At 34.0% G+C, this 26004-nt stretch overlaps 1 protein-coding gene across 2 annotated transcripts in view; it reads left to right on the forward strand.

The window, feature by feature from the left end:
• Positions 1–1936: 1936 nt before the first annotated feature.
• LOC124364615 (long-chain fatty acid transport protein 4) overlaps positions 1937–26004 on the forward strand; it is a 71590-nt gene continuing 47522 nt past the window's right edge. The window contains exons 1-2 of one of the 2 annotated variants that reach the window (XM_046820227.1): positions 1937–2174; positions 3880–4202. In XM_046820227.1, the coding sequence (XP_046676183.1) occupies positions 4173–4202 (30 nt within the window). In that variant the 5' untranslated portion in view covers positions 1937–2174; positions 3880–4172. Of the gene's footprint in view, positions 2175–3879; positions 4203–4234; positions 4288–26004 lie in introns of those variants that run through there. The other variant, XM_046820228.1, reaches the window with a different exon arrangement.

The raw sequence follows: 26004 nt of genomic DNA on the forward strand, positions 1-26004 counted from the left end.
TCCCATACTACGGCATCGACGTAAGAGCCTATTTAATCACTGTTTTTTGGCAACGGTGGATCGGAAGGGGGGGACTGTAGAATGGCCAGCGCGTTCACCAGATCTGTCTCCATTAGACTATTTTGTTTGTGGTTACCTTAAGGACAACGACTGCAAAACAAAGCCTCAAAGTTTGAATGAACTGAGACAAAGAATACTTCAAGAATGTCAGACGATTCCTCAAGTTACCCTGCAAAATTCTGTTATTAGTTTTTATGTGCGTCTTTCCAACTGTGAAATAACCGGAGGTGAACAATTTGAACATTTACTCTGAAAACATTTGGTAGGTAAACATCTTTTTTAAATAAAACCTTTGAACAGCCGCCATTTTGTACTGGATCAATCTTTTTGAGTGCGGTTTGCGGCATTAAACTCTGCTAGATAAGCCCTTTAAAATGATGTGCATATTGACCTATGCTCCTATTTAAGATTTCCTTCTGACTCCTTGCGGGACGTCCCCATGATATTACAGAAAACTGATAGTTCCTTCAAAAAGTAGATTTTTAGGTGTAGTGTTGATGTACCAAATCTTGTTGATTTATCTGTTATCGTTCAGAAAATATTATACCTGTGCTGGACTTTATGTACACCCTGTATATACTGCCAGTGTTTTAATAAGGCCATTTAGATGTCGTAGTCGTGTTTCGTCATCATCAGAAAGTCGTTTACTGTACTCAATCCTGCGATTACTGGAATTTGAACCAGCATTTGAATAATGTTTGAGTAAAGAAACTGTTGTCTGCAGAGAGCTTGGTTTACTACAAGCGCCGCTGATTAGTCTGCATGTGATTGGACACACAGACAGGCAATTTAATGTTGAAAAGAAATTTGTATATCCCTCCGGCAGACAACAGGGAAATTTTGTCAGCCTCCAGAGTGGTAGGTCTCAATAACACCCAGTCAAATTCCATTGTAGGACATAAACCGTCATATAATTAATCCAATCATTCAATTTTAAAGTCTACGGATGAACGTCTTGTCGCCGACATTCAACATTTACCTCACTTTATTTTTCAATTTTACACTATGAATAAAGATGTCATATGTTAAAATCTCATCCGTTGTTTACAGATTTATATATTCCACTATTTTCTCGTCACTATCTTGGATTCCTATGTAACCAATGTAAGAATATTTCTTGGTTTCACCTCCGTTATACAGTTCACATAGTATAATGGAGATGTCCACCATGGTGGACAAAATAGTAAAGAAAAAGAAGAACGAAATATTAATCGGTAATAATACGGAAATTGAAGAGCTTGATAAGAAGTACTTATGCGTTGAGACCTAGTCTTTAAGGCAACAAACCACACAAGGAACATAAAATTCAGACGTAAGTCGTAAAACTTGGACAAAAAGTTCAGACCGGCGTTTATAAACTGACTTGTTCCGATTACTACAGTTTTTACATCTGACGGACAGGTAGATAGTTTAGCCTAAGATTTAAAGAGCACTGCCCAAAACCTAAATAAAAAAGCAGACTTCATCGTACGCTCAACATTTGATGGATGAGAACCACACAATAAAAGGAATTCGTGAAATATAGAAGTTTTATATTAATGCCGCAAAGGCAGCAAATTAAACACGCTTAAAGAATATGAAATTTATATATAAGTAGCTGAAGTCATGTTAAATGAGAAGCTACAATTCAGCTCCCATTATTTGTTCAACACATTACTTTATCACAATATCGTCTCGCCAACTGACCGATCAGCTGATAACGTCGCGACAGCGTCTCGTCAACCGACCAATGAGCTGATAACGTCGCACAGTGTCTCGCCAACCGAATGATCAGCTGATAACGTCGCAACAGTGTCTCGCCAACCGACTGATCAGCTGATAACGTCGATGCACCGGGAACTGGAATCTATGCACCTAGTGTCAGTTGTCCTGTTTTCTGCCGGCCGTGTTGTTCTATCGTGTTTAATATTCGTGTGTGATATGCCTATCAAATGTTGTGTTTCTCGTACTGTTTATTTAGTTGTGTGTTGTGCTGTGATCGTAAATTATAAACTATGACGACTCCAAATGGACAACCCTCGCTTTTAATATTTATTGATACCGCCACCAGAAGATGAGTTATTCAAAGTCGAAACTATAGTAGTGTATGACTACAGTTTGAACGGTTGACGAAAGTACGTACTTATTGTTATTAGTTAGAATATTCACTGACGCTCAGTCTTAGAAGTAGTGATCAATACAAAATTTACCACTTAAGAAATGTTTAATCGTTTACAGCTATAAACTTACTTTTCTTAAAATGTTTGAGAGAGATTGACAATGTTACTCTGAACAAGTATAAAAGTGCATATTTATATAGTAGGAATATAATATTTCTGAGTGTTTTCCCATAAAATAAATAGGACTCTGCTTTGAGCCAAGAGAAATCTATCAACCACGTTTCAAAGTCGCTAAGACCTTTCTATCAAGATTTATTGCATAAATAGGTAAGCAGTCAGGTAGACGGTTGGACGGACTGTTAGACAATTTAACCCCAAAACAAAAAGTTTCAAGTCTTTAGGATGTTTTTATTGAGTTATCAAACAGATAGACGGACACCAACCTATTTGCTTGTGACAGTAAATTTTTTAGCAAATTTTACAATCAGGTAAGGAGTACGATAGCTATCGTATTCACACGCATAACTGTGATGATATTGTATACATAATATACGTAGCCAAGAAAAAAATTTGAGGGGGGGAGGCCAGACAAGGGATATTTCCCGTAGTAGACATAGAGTAAGGACCTATTTTGTTCCTTAAAAAATTCTTGATCTGTTTCTTTGTTGAGAACGATATTTCAGCAGTACATGTCAGTAATAATGAATTATTTAAATAATAATAATCCTTAGTTAAAAAAGTAATTGAAAAATTGAAAATGGGGGGTCCGGACCCCTTAGACCCCCTCGCTAGCTACGTCCTTGAAACGAGGGATATTTCCTGTTGTCTGTTTGGAGACTCCACTCATTTAGACAATTGTTTTTATTATTTTCAATAAGAAATATAATAGTTTTAGAAGTCTCAATTAATACAAAACACTCGAAAAAGTGTTCACGAAGCTACGATCATTGGAAAATCCGCGAATCAATGAATGCAAATCCTTCTACCGATTTTAGAATATCACATGATCTAGCTTGCTATTGAATAGAAAAGGTGTCGGAATGGATTTTGGGTTTGGGTAATGATTGTTTATATAAAATCCATAGCTTTTTAAAATAACTTCCCTAAATACAAAAAAAGTTGAAAAAATGTTTGTGACATTTGTACAGTACGTAGGGCCTACATGAATTATAGCTTCATGGAGTAACCTATTTTCATTTATTAACGACTGAAAGAAATAATGTTTTAATGAAATATACTTTCAGAAAAGTATTAAATTTTAATATATATTCGTAAGCAAATTATATCTTTATAAATAAATGAAACGTGTCACTGTTTGAAGGTATAAGTCATGGACATACAGTAAAAGGCTCACATTTATAATTTTAGCCGTTTTTTATGGGCCAGATAACGAAATTACCTAATTTTCCTACTTTAAATACTTGTAATTTTACGATAAAAAGTATTAAGGGCACGGTAGCAGAGCGCAGTGACAATAATAATGGTCCTATGGTGAACATGTTTTACTCTTTACATAGAATACATCACAAATGTAACTGTACAAGTATGCGTGAATTCGCAAGTTGTGTATTTGCGATCAATAATAAAAAATATAGTCTGTTATTTAAAAAATCTTTTTTTTAATTTTCCATGCCTTGTTGTTTGTAACCTAGGGTCGCGAATTAAATTACATTTTTTAGCCTAATTATTTAAGGTTACTAATGTTTGTTTTTTATTTTAGCGTCCTCGAAATCACTTATGTCCCCTCGGAGCACGGCACCTAGGCGGTGTTGTGGCTTGAGGCACATCTCAACTAGAAACACCTAGTGGGAAAGCGGTGCATGCACCCAGGCCGTCGTAGCTCAGGATCGCCGCTGCAGCTGCACCGTCACCTCCCGCGCTTTCAGTCAGTAGTCGGGGAGTCGCGGGCCAGAGACCACGGAATCGAGCTTAGCGGAGCCGCGCCTCACGGACCACCGAACTGAGACCAGTGTAGGTCAGCCAGTGGCGGCACGTCGACCTCTCTCTGTAGGCATGAGCGTCCCCCAGATCCCCGCAGAGTCGGTGAGTACTCCGGACCCTATGGTGACCCAACTGTGCACTGCGCTCTGTCTAGATAAGTGGCTCGGAGAAAGTGGGGAAAGTAGAGGTAGGAGACTCCTTCCGTCATTCTATGATATAGCGCGTTATAGTCGCGCGTCACTGTCACATTTGATATGTTAACACATTTTAAAATTATTTTATACTCTGATAATGTTTTGAAAACAATACGCTGAATTACTTAACTATTTAGAAGTACTTTAAAGTTTATAGTACAGTAGCCTAGATCATTAGCACTCATTAGATCATTATAAGTTTAGTTTATGCCGGACTTAAACATAATTACAATTAGGCCCATTAAGAATTTTTAATATAAAAAAATTAGAATTAATATTTATTGCGTATTGTACTCAATGGAATATATGTTATTTCTGGGTATAATCCTAATAGAAACACCTCAGAACTTTAAACATTAGGCCTACTTTTTATCTAAAAATGCAAATATAAATTATAGAATTATATAATAAGAGAGTATTCAAAGATTGCTTTTACTATTTGTTGTTTTTATCGTAATTCTTCCTCATAAAACATACAACATATTCGTATAGTAAGGATTTTGTATAAATAAAGAACATTTTTAACGAATTAATTTGTCGATTACGATGAAGTAATTGTAATTGTATAGGTTATTACGTTTTGCTACAGAATGCACGTACAGGAATACAGTTCTATAGCAAAACAATGATAATTCTCTCAGTTGTACACTCAATTGCAACTGTGACCGTATTTCTTTCTATGATCCGCTTTTAAACGATTTGCTTAAAACTCGTTAAGTAAAACGAAAATGCACTCTCATTGCTTGAGTTAATGGCGGCCAGTTTTTCGCCCAACGGCGAATTGCAAGTCAGAGGATCATTACAATGACCGTTGATAATCGCATTGTGTAAAATGAAGTATCGAACTTATCGAAAGAATCGCTCGCTCCTTACTTTGTAACTTGCATGCATCGATGCACACGCACACAATGACCGACACCTAATCGATCGCCTTTATTGTAATTTTGCACACACCGCCGTCATTATACCTTACTGCAGGCCGACACAGTTTATTTGCATTGCGCTAGCTACTGCCATATTTCTTGGCTGCAGTTATTGATGAGTACTTGATAATTGTGGCAATTGTAACTATAACCATGTGACTTGTAACCACAGCGTAACCGTCACGGGGTTTTCCCACAGCAATTATAATGCACTTTGCTGAATGATGCTAGGAATTATCCCATGCTTCTAAGTGGTAATTTAGGGGTTGGGAAATAAAACATGTACATTTTATTCATGAATATTAGTTTATTTATATCAATTTAACAATGAAAAGTTCATTCCATATTAAATAACGTTCAAGATTAATTTATTTGGTTTTTAAATTATCCAAGAAACCAACTACGGTTCTATTGGACAAAGGCATGATTTTTCCAAGGAAATTCTTAATTTAACCGTAGTTGGTTTGGAAAGAAAGGGTCTTTAAAATGATACCCACGCGTCTAGAATAGATGTATTTTATAAAGACATTCTGTGTGCACATGATTACAAATATGGTTTGTTTATGGACAGACAGGATGCTAAGTAGTGTTAGGAAAACGGTTATTTCGATTTGGAAACGATATTAAGGTTTAAGTTGTCGTATTTTGACAAGTGAGGTTAAAAAAAGCGTTAATTAAAAATATATGTTTATTTTGTACAAAAGCTCATAAGTGCAAAATGTATAACATTTAATACGAAAGAGTGGTATGGACACTTTTTTCGTTTTTATCTCTTGTTGGTTGGGCGTTAACAAAGCTACTAACGTTGTACGTCTGCTCTATAGGTACATCAAAACGGATTTGTGCTAAAATGTGAAAAAAACAGGTTATATTTAACTTTACTACGCGATTGTGAGTGTTTTTGTATTTCTGCACATCAAAGAGAGGCTATCAATATGACTGAAAAATATCTTAAAGTGGGCACTGGTCAAGAAACGTTGACAGAAGAAAACTAAAGGTTAACGGTTCTTTAATAAGGTTCATAGTTTACCTGTTTTTATATGAGTTCGACATTTCAAGAAATACTATTACAATTCATATTAATTGAAAAGATCACATAGAATATTCATCGATAGGCCACAACGTTACCAACTGTAAAGTACCATGAGCTAAAACCCTGGGAAGGATTATTCGCGTTAGGGGGGAGATAATTAATTGGGAGAGGAGGGGGGCCCCCTTCCCGTGACGTTCTGCCAGTCAAAAATTTAAAAACATTTAGCTAAAAAGTAACTCTTTTAAGTTCACCATTGCAAATTAAGTGACGTTTCGTTCAATAAACATATTTAATTGTTTTGTGTCAACTAGTTATGATGCTTCAGCAAAGTCTATTGAAAAGGTTGATACCAAAAAGAAATGTTTTCAGAGCGGCTAGTACATAATAAACTAACAGCTGAACCAAAATAATGCTGAGAATGATAGAATGTCAATTGTTTAAAGTTTTAAAACAACATACATTTTTTAATTCATTTAATTTATTTCAAGAATAAAAGTGTCTCTTGTATTAAAACCTGGTGACTTCCGTCAGAAAATACAATTTTAAAGTCAACCTTTTAAAATAACGTTCCGGAGAATAGGAAAAAAGTAAATGTTTTATTATTCCACGAAGAATGATAATTTAGGTACCATGAATTTTGAGTAATTTAATACCAGGCGCAAAGTAGAAGTGTTTTTGACTTTATTAGTCACAAATTCATCATGTAATTGAAATCTTTTAACTTTTAAATAAATTATGACTTGGATCTGAGCTAATGAAATATTGAAAGTTGACCTAAAATTATGCTAAGGTTTAATTTAAAACTTGCTAAGCTTGTACATACAATGACGCTGTTGAAGTCTTTTCTTACAATCTTTCATCGATGCTGAGCAAATGATAAATAATAATTACCTTTTGATTGGCTAAGTAGAATTAGAAATACGCGTTTTAATAACACCTGTAACTGTAAAGTGTAACTAAAAACTTGCTAAGATTGTGTATAGTCTTATATTATTCAGTTGGGACTATTTTCTTACCACCACGTTTGTGTTCGTTGCTGCTAACCAATTAAATAAATTCATGTTAAGTAGCTTTGTAAATGAATTATTTATTAACAAACCCATTGTGTCTAGTTTGGATATCCTCTCGTTTTTGTAAATACATGCTAGTATCATTAGAATAAACCGTATATTGTGCATTCTGTGTTGCACATTTAATCGTTAGAAACATTATAATGGAAATGCAAACTTTGATGTTTCGGTGAAATCTCAGATCCATGAGGGTCTACGCCAAGTGAACGAACCTGCTGTAAGCCGGATGGCTGATTGGATGACCTTGACGAGCGGGAAACTATAACCTTGTGATGACAATGATGATGACGATGACAATGACATTGACCTCAGCTCTCGTAGAGCCCACACACCACACACTCTCCCTCCCTCTCTTAGTAGATCCAATCTAACGTTGTAATAAAATTCGTTCTGGTTACATTAATGGAAATCATACTACTTTGATTTAAAGTAGGCAAAATTGTAAACTATTCGTTGTTAAGTAACCATTGCATTGGTACATTTTGAGGAGTAGTCTATCAGATTAGTACAAAAGCTATAGATTTGTAGCTTTTGTACTAATTTAATAATTTAGTTTTAACTCCATCACTGCGCAAAAGATCAATTTTAGAACAACGTGAGTTATAGCTAATTGTGTCCGTCAAGTTAACCAATTAACGAGTTGCTGTTACTTAACGAGTATCTGAATTTTGTGATGCATCCTAATATATATACAGCCGCATCCTTATATACAGCTCTTTAAGTTTCAATAAAGGATTATAAGAATGTTTAAGGTTTGTCAATTGGTTTCTATATTAATTAAACCAATTGGCCATTAATGTCTTTCATATAAATGGGGGTATGTTTGTCATTTAATTCATATTCATATATATATATATATATATATATATATATATATATATAAAGCACTAAATTTGTCAGAATGTTGTTAATTGCATTCATGTATTAAAATTACTCCATCCATAATAATTAAAAATCTGTTCACCAAATATAATAAAAACCTATGGAAGTATTATACTATAAATTCTGATAAATTATTTTTACTATAAGCTCATAAAGGTTTGATGATATAACAACTATACCATTGAGTACCATTTAACTTATTCAGGAATAGTAGTAGATTTACGTACTCGGAAACTATTCCTATCGACCCTAAACGGTATAAACAGGGTTTATTCCGGCATTTGCGACCGATCCTCTAAAATGTGATCGGTACAACGAAAGATGTTTTCGTTCTTCGCCATCAGTGCGAGGCAATTTTATCGCAGCCAGCAGTAATAGTCATAAGCAGGCATTAGGATCAACTAAAAATACACTCTAATCTTATTTAAACCGTGGTAAAGATTGTTTCCTTGGTCTTCATTACTATTTAAGTAGATTTAGATGTTACACTAATGCCTCCTCTGGAAATCGATGCGGTCTGGTGACGAGCGAAAAACATCCCTCGAGATTGTGCCAGGATAAAGTTCTAAAGTGTCTGATCAGAAATGTCTGACAGAGCTATCAATTATTATGATTTCATTCGAAAAGATGTATTCAATAGAAAGTAGCTGGGGTTCCAAGCCGGTTGAACAGTTCCAAGTTCGTTATCTTTATAACGATAAGACTTATGATAGCTTCAGTGATAACGTAGTAAAACTGATCGGTGTTCATTAATGCAAGAAATTCGTTATCTTTATACCGATAAGATTTGTGATAGCTTCAGTGACAACGTAGTAAAACTGATCGTTGGTCATTAATGCACGAAACTGTTTTAGGGTTAAATAGCTCTGTTGAAAACAATTAAAGAGTGGCGGGCACATAAGAAATGTTGACAGTTTTATTTGACTTCTTTTAATAGTAGGTTCATCTCATTTAATACAATATGTTAAAATAAACTATCAATGTGCTAGTGCTCAAACAAAATTAACCTATGTAATAAAAGATAAACTTAAGTTTACCATATTTCACTGATACAATACAATCAGTAACGCTGTGTTTCGAGATCTATAACCTGATGTCTTCTTCAAAGTAAATGACTTAATAAAAATTAAACACTAATTATTAAAACTGAACTACTGGTCACAATAGGATTGCACTCACCGCCCAACCAAATAGAACAGTGATTTAGTGATATTTTAGAGTAGTAGAGGGTATGGAATAGAGACACAACATGGCTGTTGTGGTTCCTGACTTATGCGTGTCACAGCGCTGTAGTAAACAAAATTTACTTAATCTAGATTGTAGTCGTGCATTAGTTTAGTCATTTACCTGAGGAATATATCAGACGCAGATCTTGAAACGTAGAGTTACTGATTGTATTGTATCACTGAACGATGGCAAATGACCGGGAAAATTTCCTTCAAAATCCTTCAATCATCAAAAACAAACTTCAAACAAAGAAATTCAAGTTCTTCCAAGAAAAATAATTTAATTTGTGTAATTTAACACTAACATTTCTTTTGTCAAAGTAAAAGCGAGAGAAGTGTATGTTTTTAACTTAACACAAATGTTATAGGCTGCAGTTCAAATATTTCAATTTACAATAAAAACATTAGTAGGTGAAATATAGTGTTACTTAAACTCGTTTCTTGTAGATGTAATAATTTCATTGTGCACATGCACAAAGGGAGCACATGCAGTACTTTCTCTTTTACACTTCGCCGTCGGGGCGCCTTATTTTACTTTCTCTCAATACAGTGTGCATAAAGTATCGTTAGAAACATTCGTTTCAGTGACATGTATTAAAGATTGAATTTTGGTTTTCTAACACATATACGGTGTTTTTGATCTTTCAGTATCTGTAGTACAAAAATTATAGAAGATTGGTACATTTGTGGTACATTTTACCACGGTTTATTTTCACCAAAGCGACATGACTGACGAGCAAGCACGTAAACAGTTTTTATTCGTCTTCGATTCCTTATGGAAACTATGAATAATTCATTTCAGTTGGAATTCGAAATGGAATTCTTCGAATAAGTGAAAATGTAATTTTACTCGTAAATGAACGTCTTGAAATAGCTAACGATAGTATAACATGACTTCCATTTTATGAAGCGATAACTATAAACCTGGTTATATTGTCTTTGGCCATAAACGAAAGTGGCCCTTAGCTCGTAAACTTAACTATAGCTACTAACGTACCGTAAAAAAGTTGGCATAATTAACTGTGTATGATATCCGCGTTACTCAATCCCCAGTGACGTATTCGTGGGGGAGTGAGGGTGCTTCCCTCCAAACTGTGAAGTATTGTTTGGGGGTACACTGTTTTGGTTACTATCATTCAACATTAAAACTAAGCAAAAACACTGAGATTGTCACGATTGTTTTCTATTCGTAATACTTGCATTAAATAGCAAGTATTTTATTATTATCATAATCATATTCTCATGAATATATTAAAGTATCCTATGTGTATATAATAATAATGTTATAAATGTGAAAGTGCCTTTGTTCGTTTGTTTTCCTTGAAATAACTTAATTATTTCCTCATTGAAAAAAGTTTAATTATTTCCTTAGAAAATTATTTATTTATTAAAGCCCCCTTCTTTCACTTGCGGATGTATTACTGGCCCTGTCAGTTTTGGTTTAACATTTTGTGGCAAAATGTAGACGAATCTCCAAAGCGAGACCGAAAAATTTCAAGATTTTAGTTGCGTTAGCAATATTGTTCGACGCGACAGAATCGGAAAACTTAAATGATAGCCATGACAATGGCCGTACAACCCGTAGAATTAGGTCTCGTTGCATACATTTTGCTTATAATATCTTTAGAATAAGCATCTTGGAATTCGGAAATAACATGGTGTATTCACTTAGGTACCAATCTTGTATCTTACAATATAATTAATATAATATAATATATTAATATAATCGTGTATATGAGTTAATTATGTAAAAAGGACTTCGAAAACCATCGGAAGGAGTTTACAATAAATTTATAATTAAGGTTTCTTGAACACGGATTGCTCAACTTTATACTAATCTTAGAGTGCATTTAATTTAGCCTATACAAAGAGTCAAAAACATAATGTGATTTTAGCTCTTTCAAATGTTATAATGAACGTAATGTTGTGTATCAAGTTATTTTTACGAGTACAAATATCTAAAGTTTCTTTGTACATTTGCATTTTCAACTAAAAAAATTATTTGATGCTTCAGGTGATGTTTAGATATACATTTGAATCAGGTTAGGACCATAAAGTACTACTTTTAAACAAGAGTAGTGACTAGATTGACCACAAAGTAATTTTTAAAAGAATATACACGTCACTCCGATTACTTTCTTTCGAAAACACCTTGACAATGTTTCAAGCTGTGACACTTGTATAATAAATTACGTTCAGGATCAGAGCTCAAGGGGCACAAAAATCAAAATCAGGTTATATACAAGGGCATGAGCCACAATTTGGCGGGCAAGAGTGTAATTACCAAAACTGGACTGGGCAGCCAGCGTAGAGCACCCGAGTCTTTACCTTCGCGGGAATCCGGTTACACGACTTCTGCGATGATGTCAAGGTTCAAATTAATTCGTACTTACGCGAATACACAGTTTTTCTGCGTTCAGACGTCTCATTCGACATGGTATTGTTTATGGATATTGGATCTGTGATTATATATGGATATTTAAGACATAACTCACTGTGTCATACATAGCATAATAAATCAAGAGGACGACATTAATTGATGCACAATTTCGAAGGAAAGAGAGGATATTTTCGAAACTCAACCGGATTTTATTAATTTAGGATTTGTGTATCAGAGTGAACCTGTTAGTACGTAATTTTGGTATTTACCAGAAAACTGACGGTTTTATAGTGGATCCGAACCATAGAGGTTTCGATATTGAGTGAGAAGACCCAACCGTAACTATAACGCTAGACCCCCTACCTCAACCACAAACTACCTGGTTGGCAGCAGTGTTGTCTGCCTGTCTTGTATCCGTGGTTAATGTCGATCAGGGACGGTCGTAGAACGCTACGTCTTTGTAAAGCCGTCTAACGTGGGAAAACGCGGTCATCGTCGCAAATGCCCGTCTTTCCCCATTGTGACGCGCTGGATAGCCATAGTAGGTCATACCTTCATGAGTACCGACCAATTTCAATAATTCTTCCAATTTCAAAATATTTTATACAGCAAGCATTTTACGTAGCAAACTAAGCGTGTACTAAATTGTTCGTAGAGAAGTGCTTCATATCTATTGTTACAGATTTTGTATAAAATATATCGTTTTGAGTTATTACTCTTTGAGTTATGATATCTTACTGAAACTTGTTTAGAAAAAAGTCATAATTAGATCAACAAAGCGTGAACTCTATTTAATGACAGACATTAAACTAAGCAAGATATGCCTATACTTTATATGACATTTCTTACTTATTTTTACCTAACGAACACATGGTGGATTACATTTTGGACACAGTGAACACAGACAGAGCTATACCTCACCTGACTCATAGCTTTATATCTGTGAACCTGGTTTTCTACAGTTGAATTCTGAGACACTATTATTTCAAAATTTCATATGAATATTTGATCATAACTGAAAACTCTCAATAGGACATATTATGTGACGATATCCCATTTACAATGTAATTTAAAAAAGGTAAAGCCAATTAAATACTAATATAATTTTGGCGTTGCAACAATAATGTAAGCAGTTTAACGTATTTTGAAATTCAACCCGGTTTTGAGTAGAATATATCGAAAATAGGTGTCAGAAAAGTAAACTGGGATTCGAGTGATAAAGCTGTATTGAAAAGTGGAGTCTTCTTAAAAATACTATTTTGATACTCGTGCCTTCTTCTCTCCTCATTTCAACTGTGCACAGTACGTTCGGAAATGGGGTGGGAACGTTCGATTTGTTTATTGGTGGAATATAATATAATGATAATAGTATAATAAAATAATGACTACAATTTCTTAGTGCGAGCTCGAATTTATAAGATAAACATTTTCGGAATAATCAATGTTTGACAGAGAGCGTTCTTATACGGATATTGTATTGAAAGGAAGCATTCAATATTTTTAACGATTACCTGATGTAAATAAATAAAACTTGGAATTTTATTTGGTAGATTATCAGTGTAAAGAGGAACATTTTTAACTAATATACTGAGAAACGAGAATAACTATAAGTTGTTGATAAAGGTGTTCACCACAATCAATGAGCTTTCATATTTCGAATTCACAAGTAAATAACTTACGTTTACAGTTACTTTTCCTAAGACAGTTTTTTCTAGTATAAAGGTGAGTTAGACCTCCCAACTCCAGTAAAACTATATTATTTTTATATACCTAGTTTGTAATAATGTTGATGAGAGTTCTAATTAATAACTTAACAGATTGAAAAAAGTATATATCTTAGTGGAAAGCAAACAAACCAAATTTTACTATTTCCCTAGAGATCGATTAGAATAGTAAAAACTGTTTTTCAGACGAAATGCTTTTATTTATTTAACAATCGTATAATGAAAGAATTCAACATTAATCGAACTGCCCCGAACGTATTAAAATTAAGAGTTATGTTAATTATCGAATTAGTTAAAGAGAATTCTACGTATGCCAAATGCTAATATTGGCGGATATGTCGCCAAGAAGAACGGTGTCTGAACTGCTTACACCTTTGTCTGGCGTCGCTAGAGAAACTCATAATAATTTACTTGACTCATAAAAAACATTGCAAAATATCTTGCCATTATACTGCATGGACAGACGGGAGAGGTGGTTGTGTTACTTTCTCCCATTTCTTACTCTTCTGCATGACTCTCCAGTTAGAGTATTGACTCTGATCATCTAAAAGCACAGAGTTGCTATCAGTTGTGGCAATGATCACATCATGACTGTCTAGAGCATCCACGACCGAAGATTTTTTTCTTTGCCACAAGAGTCCTCTTGGAGGATCAAGATAATCGCCAAAGGCTGCGGGGTTTGCGCGCGGTCAGGCAATCTGTTGTCCTATCCCAAGTGTGGGAATTTTCATTTTATTTCATTTATTTCCCATCTGAAATATTTTACATGGCCTACAAGAAATATACAATATACGAGTAGAATGAATCCCCGCAGAGACAACAGATCTGTTGGGAGAATTGGATGAATGGGACGTGTGGAAAGTCTTTATTGTGGATACAAGAGCCCTTATATCATTTCCTTTTTTCCTCAAAACGTAGGAAGCGAGAAACATAAAGTAATGCGTAACTAGGCCTGAAACTGAACTAAGAGCATGTAACACGGAATTTCCGATCAGGAAAAGAAAGAAAGCAATATTTATCTCAAATTTCTCAAGTACGTTCAGACTAACCATACGTGTTGCTTACATGAGTTTTTTGAGTTATTAAGTCTCGCCGTATTATCCTACGGATCCGGGTTCGATTCCCGGTATGGGTTCGACAGACATTATCGCCGCCAACATAACTTATCATCGTAGCCTGTAGTGTGTGATAAACCCTCCTGGAAGAGAACTTTAGACGGCCCATAAAAATCCACAAGGTCAGAGTACACAACAGCACGTATCACGGAACAGACTTCACTGAGGTTGTAAAACTTTAGGTTACACTTTAGGTCTATATCTCATTTTATTCTAGACATGACCTACGGACAGATAAACAGACAGATATTCTTATAGAAAATATATCATTACATCCTCCGGCAGACGAAAGAGAAATTGTGCCAGCCTACCGAGTTGTAGGCTTCAATGACGCTCATCAATCCATGGAATTCATTTCTTTTCTACGTAGGAATGAAGTTTCAAGCAAAATTTAAAGTCTACGGATGTAATTGTTCTGCACATTTCTTAAAGAAATTTATGTTACACGTGTTACTGTGTCATTGAACCGTACAGAGTTAGTTTAAAAATTTATTTGTCCTGCGATTTATCGTTGCCGTCATGGTTGTCCGTAAGACCAATATAAATAGGATCGCTAACGCTCAGCCAAAACCTATGTAGTGACATGTACTATCATTGAACTCGATGTTGTTCATGTAGAAATTAAGCTTCATGCTTCAAGTCTACAAGGTCAGTACGTTCTCGAGATATCGTGCCCGAATTAATCTTTTCAGCCCCTAGAGTGTCAGGCTTCGCTAACGCTCAGCCAAAACCTATGAAGTGACATGCACCATAATCGAATTCGATGTTGTTTATGTAGAAATTAAGCTTCATGCTTCAAGTCTACAAGGTCAGTACGTTCTAGAGATATCGCGCCCGAATGAATCTTTCCAGCAGTCCCTAGAGTGACAGGCTTCGCTAACGCTCAGTCAACCATTTGAAGAATTAAGATAAATTATAATATCGTTGGTATTGATATCTTTAAGGGGAGGCGGTACCCTATCTTTGTAATGTTAACATAGGTACCATTATCTCAGAAACTAATGGACCAATCAACCTAAAATTTTTTTATACAACATATATAGGTATTTAAGCAACTACTGAGTTTTTTTGGTGCTGTATCTTAAAAAATAAATTTTTTATGATTTTTTTTTTTCAAACCCATATTGAAATATCAAACTTGGAATTTAGAATATTTTTTTTAGGTACCTAATTATAATAGGAGGCATCTCAAAAAAAACTCAGTAGGTGCCAAAATACCTATATAAATGTGTGTAAAAGTTTCAAGTTGATTGTCCAAGTAGTTTCTGAGAAACGTGTTGTACCTTTGTGTGCAAAAACTGTAAAAAAGTAAATTTGCGGGAAATCGCAAAAAACGAATATAATGACCTATTTAGCTATGTTATATAATATTTTTACCTATATATGATATGTAATTGGTTTTTATAATTAAATGTGATCTTTATATTAATAGAATAGGCTATATATGCTTTTAAATATTTTAGAATTATCTATATTGGAAAAATTTGTATATCAAAAGTAACGCGATGCGGGTTAGGCCTATAGTCATAACGGAGTGAAAGATAATACAAAAAAAATTAATTAGGCTATATTATTTCAAACATTTTTGAGTTTAGAATACATTTATAAGAGAAATAACAGAGAAAATTATGAAATAGAACTTATACCAGCCACAAATTAGAGTAAACAATAACAAAATTATAGAAAAAAACATGCAATTTATTTACCGTAGCATTAGTGCATTCCTGGATCATATGCAGGCTCCTCTTCAAAATCCTCCTCAATCCTTCTTTTTAAATTCCTGGTTTGTCTCCTTGCTTGTCTTTTGAAAGTCACTTATCGCACAATTTGCTCGTCGCACTCGCTCGTAGTCAAAACTTTTCATTGCGTCAATTGTCCTCTTGCAAGGTTCAATGCCTACTGCTCTAAGCATTTTGCATTTTGCTATGTTGCCATCATTAAAAGTAGAAATAGCATCATAAGCACCAAACTCAAGTGTGTTCAATGTCACAAAATCTTTTTTTGGCACTCTAGACCAGATGACATTATTGATGCTTTTCATTGACATTCTGCGTCTTACCGTGTAAACATTTTCGAAGAAGGTCAGGATTTGCTAAAGCCTGAAAGATTGGTTTCAAGGCTAAAATTATAGCTGAAGGAATGCTGTTCTTATGAGAATATGGCTCTTTAGTGTGCTTTTGCCTTGTTGTATTTACACCATGTATTTTCTCCTGACGGGCAAAGGCCATGCTGAGGATTGTCGTCCGTCGAAAGTTTATGAAAATATATGGCCCAAACCGCTGCCTTCATGTTCTGTAGGTTATCAGTATTTTTCCTAATAGCATTTCCATAATAGGTTTGCAATTGATCAATTATGCCATCTGTTAGTCTATTCTTTCCCACCTAGTTTGCCGCCATCAGAAAGTGTTACGCCTTTTGAGTCTCTTTTTAGTTTCCTTAGCCTAGACCCCATTCTCTTTTGAATATGGCCTATACACTCCAGTTTCTGTATTTCCACTTCACCATAAGGTTTACTGTCTGCAATAGTTTTGAAAACTATTTGTATCTCCATCACCTAAATACTCTAAGTACCTAACATTATACTTATTTACTGATCGGTTGAAAAATAGCTAAGGCTCCAGCTGACTCCATACCTCCGCTCGAGCCTTGATAATTTGCGAACAAATAGCCTCATGTTGTTGTTTGTCCAAACAATTACAAAATTTAGATAACACTTCTATGTCCATAACTTTTCCTGTGTCAACACTTGTACAAGTAACAATTCCGTTTAGAGAGCTAAAGCCACGCCGTTGCCAAGTGCCATCAATACCTACTTTTAAGTCGCGTTCGTTCTTACCTAAGGTTTTATTTTCCTCAACAGCCTCATCCACAGCAGTTTTCATGGATTCATCCATTACCTGTTTAGCCTTGTCTTTTAAAAATTTTATTATATCGAAAACGGTTTTTGTTGGAGGTTGCGGAAGATTCATTACGCCACATAACATTTTGCCTGCAGCCATACCTTTCCCGATAGACCTCAGTCCATACACTAGTCTAATATTTACATCAAATAGAGTCTTTTTTTCTAAATTAATATTCCTAGAACTATTAAATTTATGTACATATTTACAATGGCAACAATAAATCTCCATCTCAAAAGCCAGGCCAAAATGTTGAGCAGCACGCACTTGTAAACCACTTTTCTTGCAATTTTTACAAAGTGATGAACTAAAAAAGTTGATCTGATAAAATTTGCATGTTAATAATTTCATTGTCATAGTTTTCATCACAATTAAACATCTCATACTTACCTATGTTTATTTTCTTTGAAGAGCTTGACTGAGATTGTGTTGACATTTCAGGCCTAGGGGTAGACTCATCTTTTGACATCTCATTAGGGTTAGGACTGGCTGGTTTTCTTTTCCTACCACCAACTCCTTTACGGGGTTTAGCATAAACTACTTTTAACACGAGGCATTATTTATACATAAACAATCTTGTTAGCAATAATAAATATAAATTTACTAAACTAACACTCACTATATCAATTCACAAAGCACCAAAACACTAAGCAAAACAATAAACAAACAGTATAAAGTCAGAAGCAGAACTCAAAGCTGATGAAATAGAAGTTAGTTCAGGCCTGCCAACAACAACAAAAGCAAATTATAGCACACAAAAATAAAAGGTCATATGTATAATAGTACATGTGTGAATAAACGCAAGCGCTGTCACAAATTTCTTCCTGAAACATGATGTAAGCATATTTTAAAACTTTTTTTCTGTAGGTTTACAATTTTCAAATATACATGTATTATATATCATTGTGTGCAGAAAAAGCCGCCCTTAACATTTTAAAAAAATAAAAAAAAAATGTGAAAAAAAAATATTTTTCTGGGGTACCGCCTCCCCTTAAATGTAGATTTTACAAAATAATATCATATTTTCCGTCGCCGAACACTATGGTGTGTTATCTTTAATAAATCATTGCCACTGAGTATTAGCCTAACCGAAGAAAACTCATTTGATTTCACTGGTCCACATCGAACTGTTAGTTGGGTAGCACCAATTTCAACCATACTGTACTCAGTTTTTGGCAAATCCGTGATAACGAACTTGGCTGTACTTTTCGCCAGTTTTGTTTTGTCTATGAAAATATTATCTACAATCTTTTACCATGTTTGCACCATAATCTTGAAACTGATTTAAGATCAATCCAGAATTTTGTTATTTATTGTACTAGATTCTAAAAATAAGTGTTTCTACTTTCGATGACGGTAATTGATAGTGCCGATAGTGGTGCCAAAATACCCTCAGTGATTCATCTTTGCTACGAATGTCTTGTGAATGTTTATTATGAATGATTCTGGACGAAGGATTGATCTGGAGCGATCACGTTGACATGGTCTGTACTAGAATTACCTCAGACATCTACGCTCTGCACAATCTACCAAGCATTTGTTCCACAATAGTTTTAAAATGGCCTACTATGACCTAATCCATCCTCATTTTGCGTATGGAATAAGACTTTGGGGAAGTTGTGCAAAAAATGGAGCGCGTCTTTAGACTCCCAAAAAAGGCTGTCAGAATCATCAGACATTTGAATTACAGAGAGTCGTGTAGGAACTCTTTCAGGAAGTTGAGATTGCTCACTTCGCCCTACCTCTATATTTTTGAGGTTATCATGTACTGCAGATCAAGGTGTACCTTGATTCGTGGCAGGAACGTTCATCAATATGAAACTAGAGGCAGGGACAACTTTCTAACTCATCAACGCAGACTGACATTAGCGCATCATCTACCACAAGAAGTTGGTTTCAAAATCTACAGGCTCCCTGAAGAAATAAAAATTTCCAATAATCAAAATCAATTCAAAACGCGTCTTAAACTCCTTTTGGTGTCCAAGTCTTTTTACTCTATTGAAGATTTGTGATAAGCCGCTGGGGTATTTTACATTGTTGGATCTGAGGCCAATACGATTGTGTCTTGAATTATTGTATGAATTGTGAGTATTGAAGTTTGTGAATGTATAGATGAAACCCTGTAAATTGACTACAATTATTGACGATTGCGATACGATGTAAAGTTTGTTAAAATTATGCAATAAAGGTATTTTTATTATTCCTTAATTGGTTGTGTGGCTGGTGGTTGTGTGTTGGTTTAGATGGAATATAGGCCGACTTATGAATGAGTTCAAAATGTATACTATACTATGAAGAGTTTTGCTTGGTAACAATTTTCAGTTTCATATTTTTTTTTATTTTACGAAGCTTTATTTGATATAGTTAATTAATTTGATCAGTAATTATCAATAGTATGGAGATGAAGAAGTGTATTTACTTCAAAAATCGTGTTAGGAATTTTTTAGTAGTTATAGGAGTTTTTCCTGCCTCTGCCCAAGGTCTGTCCTCACCTCCCATAGCTTGGTGCCCTCCACATCTCGTCATCTACATATCCGTCCGGTTACTATAGTAAATTCTTGGGAACCGGTTCTATTGACAAGATTATTTTCCTTGTTACAACATTGAAGTTAATTAGAACTTAATATGTTTTGATGAAGGGCATATGCTATTAAAATATATTCTGCGTTATATCAAAGAAACCTTCGACTTAACGTAGGACATTATTTTAATTAAATATGGGATGTCATTATACATATGATAAAATTTAATTGTGAACCCTAATTTATACAATATCGTTATAAAGTATCATATGGTACTTTATGATAAGGATAATTAATAGCAAGTTTTATAAAATAAATGTCTCTCGTTTGTTCTAGAAGACCGAAAATGTAAAAATAAAACAAGTTCAAGTAATCAGAAATGAAAATATTATAAAAAGGCATGGATGGCATGGATTGCAATACTAATCAAATTCTGTTTTGAATAAATAAGCTTTATATTCAAGGTTACTATTATAGAAAGATAAATCTCATAAGAAAAACACAACGATAAACAATTACATCTAATTTAAGATTTTTTATGTGGTTTATAAGACATTTCATTAGAAATGTTGGTAGGGTTCTGAATATTTTCCATCGAAGTTTTGAAAACAGGTATCTACACTCTTCCTCAGGTGTCAAAACGCAACACAAAATGTTAAGCGTGTATGTATGAAAACTGTAACACATCTAGTAACTACGGACTGTAGCTACCGTCTTCAAAAAACATAGGAACTGTAAGTCTAGTTTGATAGACCTATTTGAATTCAACTACCTTTATTTACAAAACATTTCTCAATGGGTTTGAAAACACTCTTAATAAATATATAATTTGGATTACTTATGATAATGTAAAATTGGTCTTGTTCAATAAATCAGAATTGGATTATTCCGGACATTTGCCATAGTTCAGTGATACAAAAATCAGTGATACACTATGCTTCGAGATCTGCAATCTTATCTCTTATTCAGGTAAATAACTAACCTAACAAATAATTACAAACTAGGTTAAAAATAAACAAATCAAACCACAGTCAGTTAGTGTAGTAGAGTTAGTGAAGATGACACGCAACATCGTGGTTGTGATTACTGACTTACGCGTGTCAAAACGCACTGGTATGATTGATTTATTTTAATCTAGTTTGTAATTATGTGTTAGGTTAGTTAATTTCCTGAAGAAGAGATCAGATTGCAGATCTCGAAGCGTAGTGTTACTGATTTATTTTGTATCACTGAACCATGGCAAATGTGCAGAAGGATCCTGTTTCCTTCACAATCCTTCCATCGTCAAAAACAAAATCAAACTTCAAACTAAGAAATCGTAATTACTTAATATATGAGATAATTTGGAAGAGCTGTATGATCATTAATCACTTGCTTGCTATCCCAACATTATACAACTATATTTCTATATTTCTTGAATTACGACATATTTTAATTTGATGATACAACGGAGTGCCCGGCCCAACCGAATGTAACGGAAGAGATAACGCACAGGCGGACAGATAGAAGGACTGCCCTTTGACCTCTTCACCCCCAAATCAGTACAGTCTTTCCTTAAATCAGGAGACTCCTATATACCAAGTTGTCTTGTATGTTACAGTTGTAAGAGACATCGTACAAGCGGACTAGTCAAGGGCAAGATTTTAAGAAGGCGCTGTTGCGTCTTTAATTTTACTGCCGTAGGTATTTTTCAAGTTGTGCTCTACCAGTGCCAAGCATGTGTTACAAGTATGTACAGTGCCAGTGCCAAAGGGTTTCTATCCCTTTTTGCAATTTCTTAATAAATAACTTGTATCTCTGTTATTTGTTACATATATTTAATGATTTTTATACCTAATTATAGATAAAAGTTCACTATATTGGAATTGAAAACTAAAATTAGTCCGACTCAAATTAGAATATTTTTTATTACAACAAAATTTACTTACATGAAAAGGTTTTATTTTTTTAAATTTGGTCCTCCTTATGGTGACGAAAAATTAACTGGGCTCTGTTCAATACATTTGGTGTAAAGTACACCAAATTGTGAACACACTGTTGAAATTTAATGGTAAAATTTTCACAAATAACAAAATTTGTGGCATTTTTTTAGAAATATAACAACTGTTTATGATTCTACACAAAATATAAAGCTAAGGCAAAAATTCAGACGAAATACAAACACTAAACTAAACTGTCAATTATACATTGTAAATAGTTATCTAGTTTTTTCAAGTGGAATAACATTTACAAAACACCTAAAACACGTAGCAGTGACGAAAAGGAAAAATTTGGGACACAAAACCCTGTTTGTATTTTTTGCACTTACATGTTAGATTTCTTCTCTTTCAACCAGCCCCTGTGTAGAAATACAGGATACAGCAGTACTTCTCCCTATCCTTAGGAATTTTTTTTATCATTTGCCAGAATTTGTATCTACTCCGAAACCTCTGGCAAGACGGCTCGGAATAAAATCTTATACATAAAAATTATGGTTTTATTTAAAGACATATGTTTATAAATAAGGAAATGTTTTTAATTAACAACATTTTTATCTTGGAATTTTTCTGAATTTTTTAGTTCACCGGACGTTGGCATTTTAGGCGTAGTTTTTAGAACTTCCGGATAACAGGACGTTGGCACGATAAAGGTCAACTGTCAAATAATAACGTAAAGAGGTTAGTTTGTGACGTGTTTCAATATAAGACATGTAAGGTTGTACCATGAGTCAGCGGTACGACCTAAGCTTGATATTGTCACTCTACACCTAAAATAAACTAAGGCGTGGTATTGAACAAGCACGTGTTCCGTGATGTTATCAGCGCATAGATCTCGTGTTGTGTAACAAGGAACCAGTGGGTCAGTCCAGTTCAAGGTCATGTCCAGCGGCAAGGTCATTGCTCCGGTGGTTGGTGTCGCTGATATCACCTCGTCACCGTCACACCTGTAGACTGCCAATAGTCGCGTGTTTTCTCCCTGTAGTACCCACTTGTAGTAAGTAGGCTTGTTTGAATTGGCCGGGAAGAAAACGGTACTTTACACTCCCCTCTCCCCAAACATTCCTTTTTCCTGCAGTGTCACGACCTTTTACGTCCCTTGTATGGATAAGAACAAGCTACATAAAACCCTACTACTAATCTAACTATGTTTGTTTTTATTTGCCATTAACAGATTATAAAATTCAAATCCGGCTCAGTGAAATTTCTTAACCTACCTATTTACAAAATGTATAAAAAACATAACTGTTAACTTATATTTTACAAAATAAAAATAAAAATCGGTCAGATAACGTTTATAACGTTCTAAGTTCATTGAAAAATTTTAATCGTTGGGGCATATAACGGAATCTGACCTAAAAATCATCTATAATAAAAAGTTTACTAAAATTAGCTATAAATTATTTTAGCACAACTGTACGAATTCGCATTTAATATACTAGGGTACATACTTAAATGTAGAGAACAATAATAATATCAATATTGAAAATTACGTGCAGTACATCAATATCAGAGTGGCGAGAAATAAACTAATATGGATTATGTTCATAAGGCATCAATCTTTGCAGATGGGGAAAATGAGTCAGACTGGTCTCACGTGTGCTATCCTTCTTTGCTTCAGTCAATAATTAATTGTTGGTTGGTTTTCCTACGTCACACGCCGCGCAGTGGTCATATCTGAACTATTTTGCGGAATGTAACTCCAATCCTCGCAGATTAATTATCTTTGCATATTATGGTAAAAAGGATTATTTAATGCACTTTAATGATTTAAAATTTGTGTATGACAAGGGTTACAACAAATATGAGAAAGCTTCAGCAAAAGCATACTCGAAAGACGAGTATGCTTTTGCTGAAGCTTTCTCATATTTTAACGTGTTGAAAAGTCTCTTACACTACTTATTAAAGCGCTGTGTTTTATATATATATATATATATATATATATATATATATATATATATATATATATATATATATATATGTTAGCACGATTTAATAAATATTTTTATTATTTACAAAATATTTTTATATTAAGAAATTGTAAAATACATCAATTATAGACTAAAAATAGGCATTGTAAAGTTTTATACACTATACAGTCAGTCTATACACTAGATTGTATAAGTGTGTACACATTTTCCTTACTCTTGTCCATGTTGAGCTCACTAGGCATAAAGGACCCTGCAATAAAATGTGATCGAAAACGAATGGTATAATTAAACAATTCTTAAATGTCAAACGAAAACTGGAACATCGGCTCCATTACTATTAAAAGAGGAATGCCCAAAGTCTGCAATGGGCTCTTTACTAAATAATACAAATGTTATAAATAAAACAAATGTTTTATTTATATCAGACCTGCCTCAACACATTGATCACTACAGTATGCTGACAATACAGTTATTTTATACAGCAACAGATACATAGAGCAACTCGAAATTAACACATGTATTTCTGTCTTGGCCCATATTGCGAAAATGAAGGTAAAACAAAACAACTGGCACTCGGAAGATACAAGGATGCTGCTTTTCGGAGTTCCTGGACTTGAACAAGTGCATTTACATCTTTGAATCACCTTAGACGAGAAACTTACCTGGAATAACAATGTTGATGAGTTAACCTATCAACTCCACTCTGCTATTTTTGCTCTCCACTCAAAAGAGTGAAATCCATTAGTACTCCTGAGGCAACAATGATGGCTTGCCATGTACATATTATGGTATAGTTCTATGAGGAAAGTGTTTGTTGAAATCCCCAAAGAATTTCTGGTTCTACAGAAGAAAGCTTTGAGAGTCCATAGCTAACTTGTGGCCATATAATAGCTGTCGAGACACTTACAAGAATCGTTTTATTTAATCACTCGTATGTTAATTTGCCATTATATTCCTAGAAAAAATAAAGTAAAATAAAGTAGTGTTTAAAAAAGGTACAACAGTTGTATTGTAATTAATTACTGAGCAATTATTTTTAACGTAATTTGTGTATGAGTAAAACAAAGAATAATAATACGAATAGGATGGAATAACTTACAACAATAGTTAAAAAGAAAATTTAGATAATTTACATATATACGAAACTAGAGTAATCTACATAATAATGTTCTTTATCATTTTATATGGCACTTCATTCCTATCCTGTAAGTATCGAGATTACATCGGAAATGCAATTTCGCCAGCGAGATTGGCCATTGCCAGGTTCATTAGAAATCTATCTATGGACTATGTCCACAGAAATTAAAAACTCTATATAGAGGCCTTACTTAAATGATACTATTTTGTAGCTAGTAAAATAAGATTAAGTATTACATTTTTATATGAAATCAACGGTTTATTGGAGTATTTTAATCCATAAAACTCATTTGATTTTCAATAATTTTAAACCAATCTTTTCTCAAGAGTTGAATACTTTGATTCCAAAATCCACAGTTCGGCCCAAGTTACTTATAAATAGTGGTTTCTACGTAATTCAAGAATAATTGGTCTTGGTTAGAAAAAGGTAATGTTGACGACTTCACTTGAATCCCCTGAAGTGATTTGTAAAAATTATGTCCAACTAAACTCAACCCAAAGACTAATATTTTGATTTAGGCAAAAAAGTGGCCACAAATTATAATAGAGTTTATCTATATATATATATATATATATATATATTATATATATATATATATATATATATATATATATATATATATAAAATAAATGTTTGTGTGTTTGTCCTTTATGGAATCGTACACTATTTGACCGATCATGATGAAAATTTGTATGCATGTGTACTTTTCGACGGAGAAGGTTTATATGCTATACTCATTTATAAAACTCACCACGAGGTAGCGCTGCAAAATATAAACGTTTTCAAAGCGCCAGCACATTATAAACTGCAATTACGAGACAGTTACGTGTATTAATTTGCCAATAACTATTTGAAGGCACTAAGTTAGGATATATGTTTGTCTTTATGAT

Source organism: Homalodisca vitripennis, chromosome 6, assembly GCF_021130785.1.
Source record: "Homalodisca vitripennis isolate AUS2020 chromosome 6, UT_GWSS_2.1, whole genome shotgun sequence".
Classification (NCBI taxonomy): domain Eukaryota; kingdom Metazoa; phylum Arthropoda; class Insecta; order Hemiptera; family Cicadellidae; genus Homalodisca; species Homalodisca vitripennis.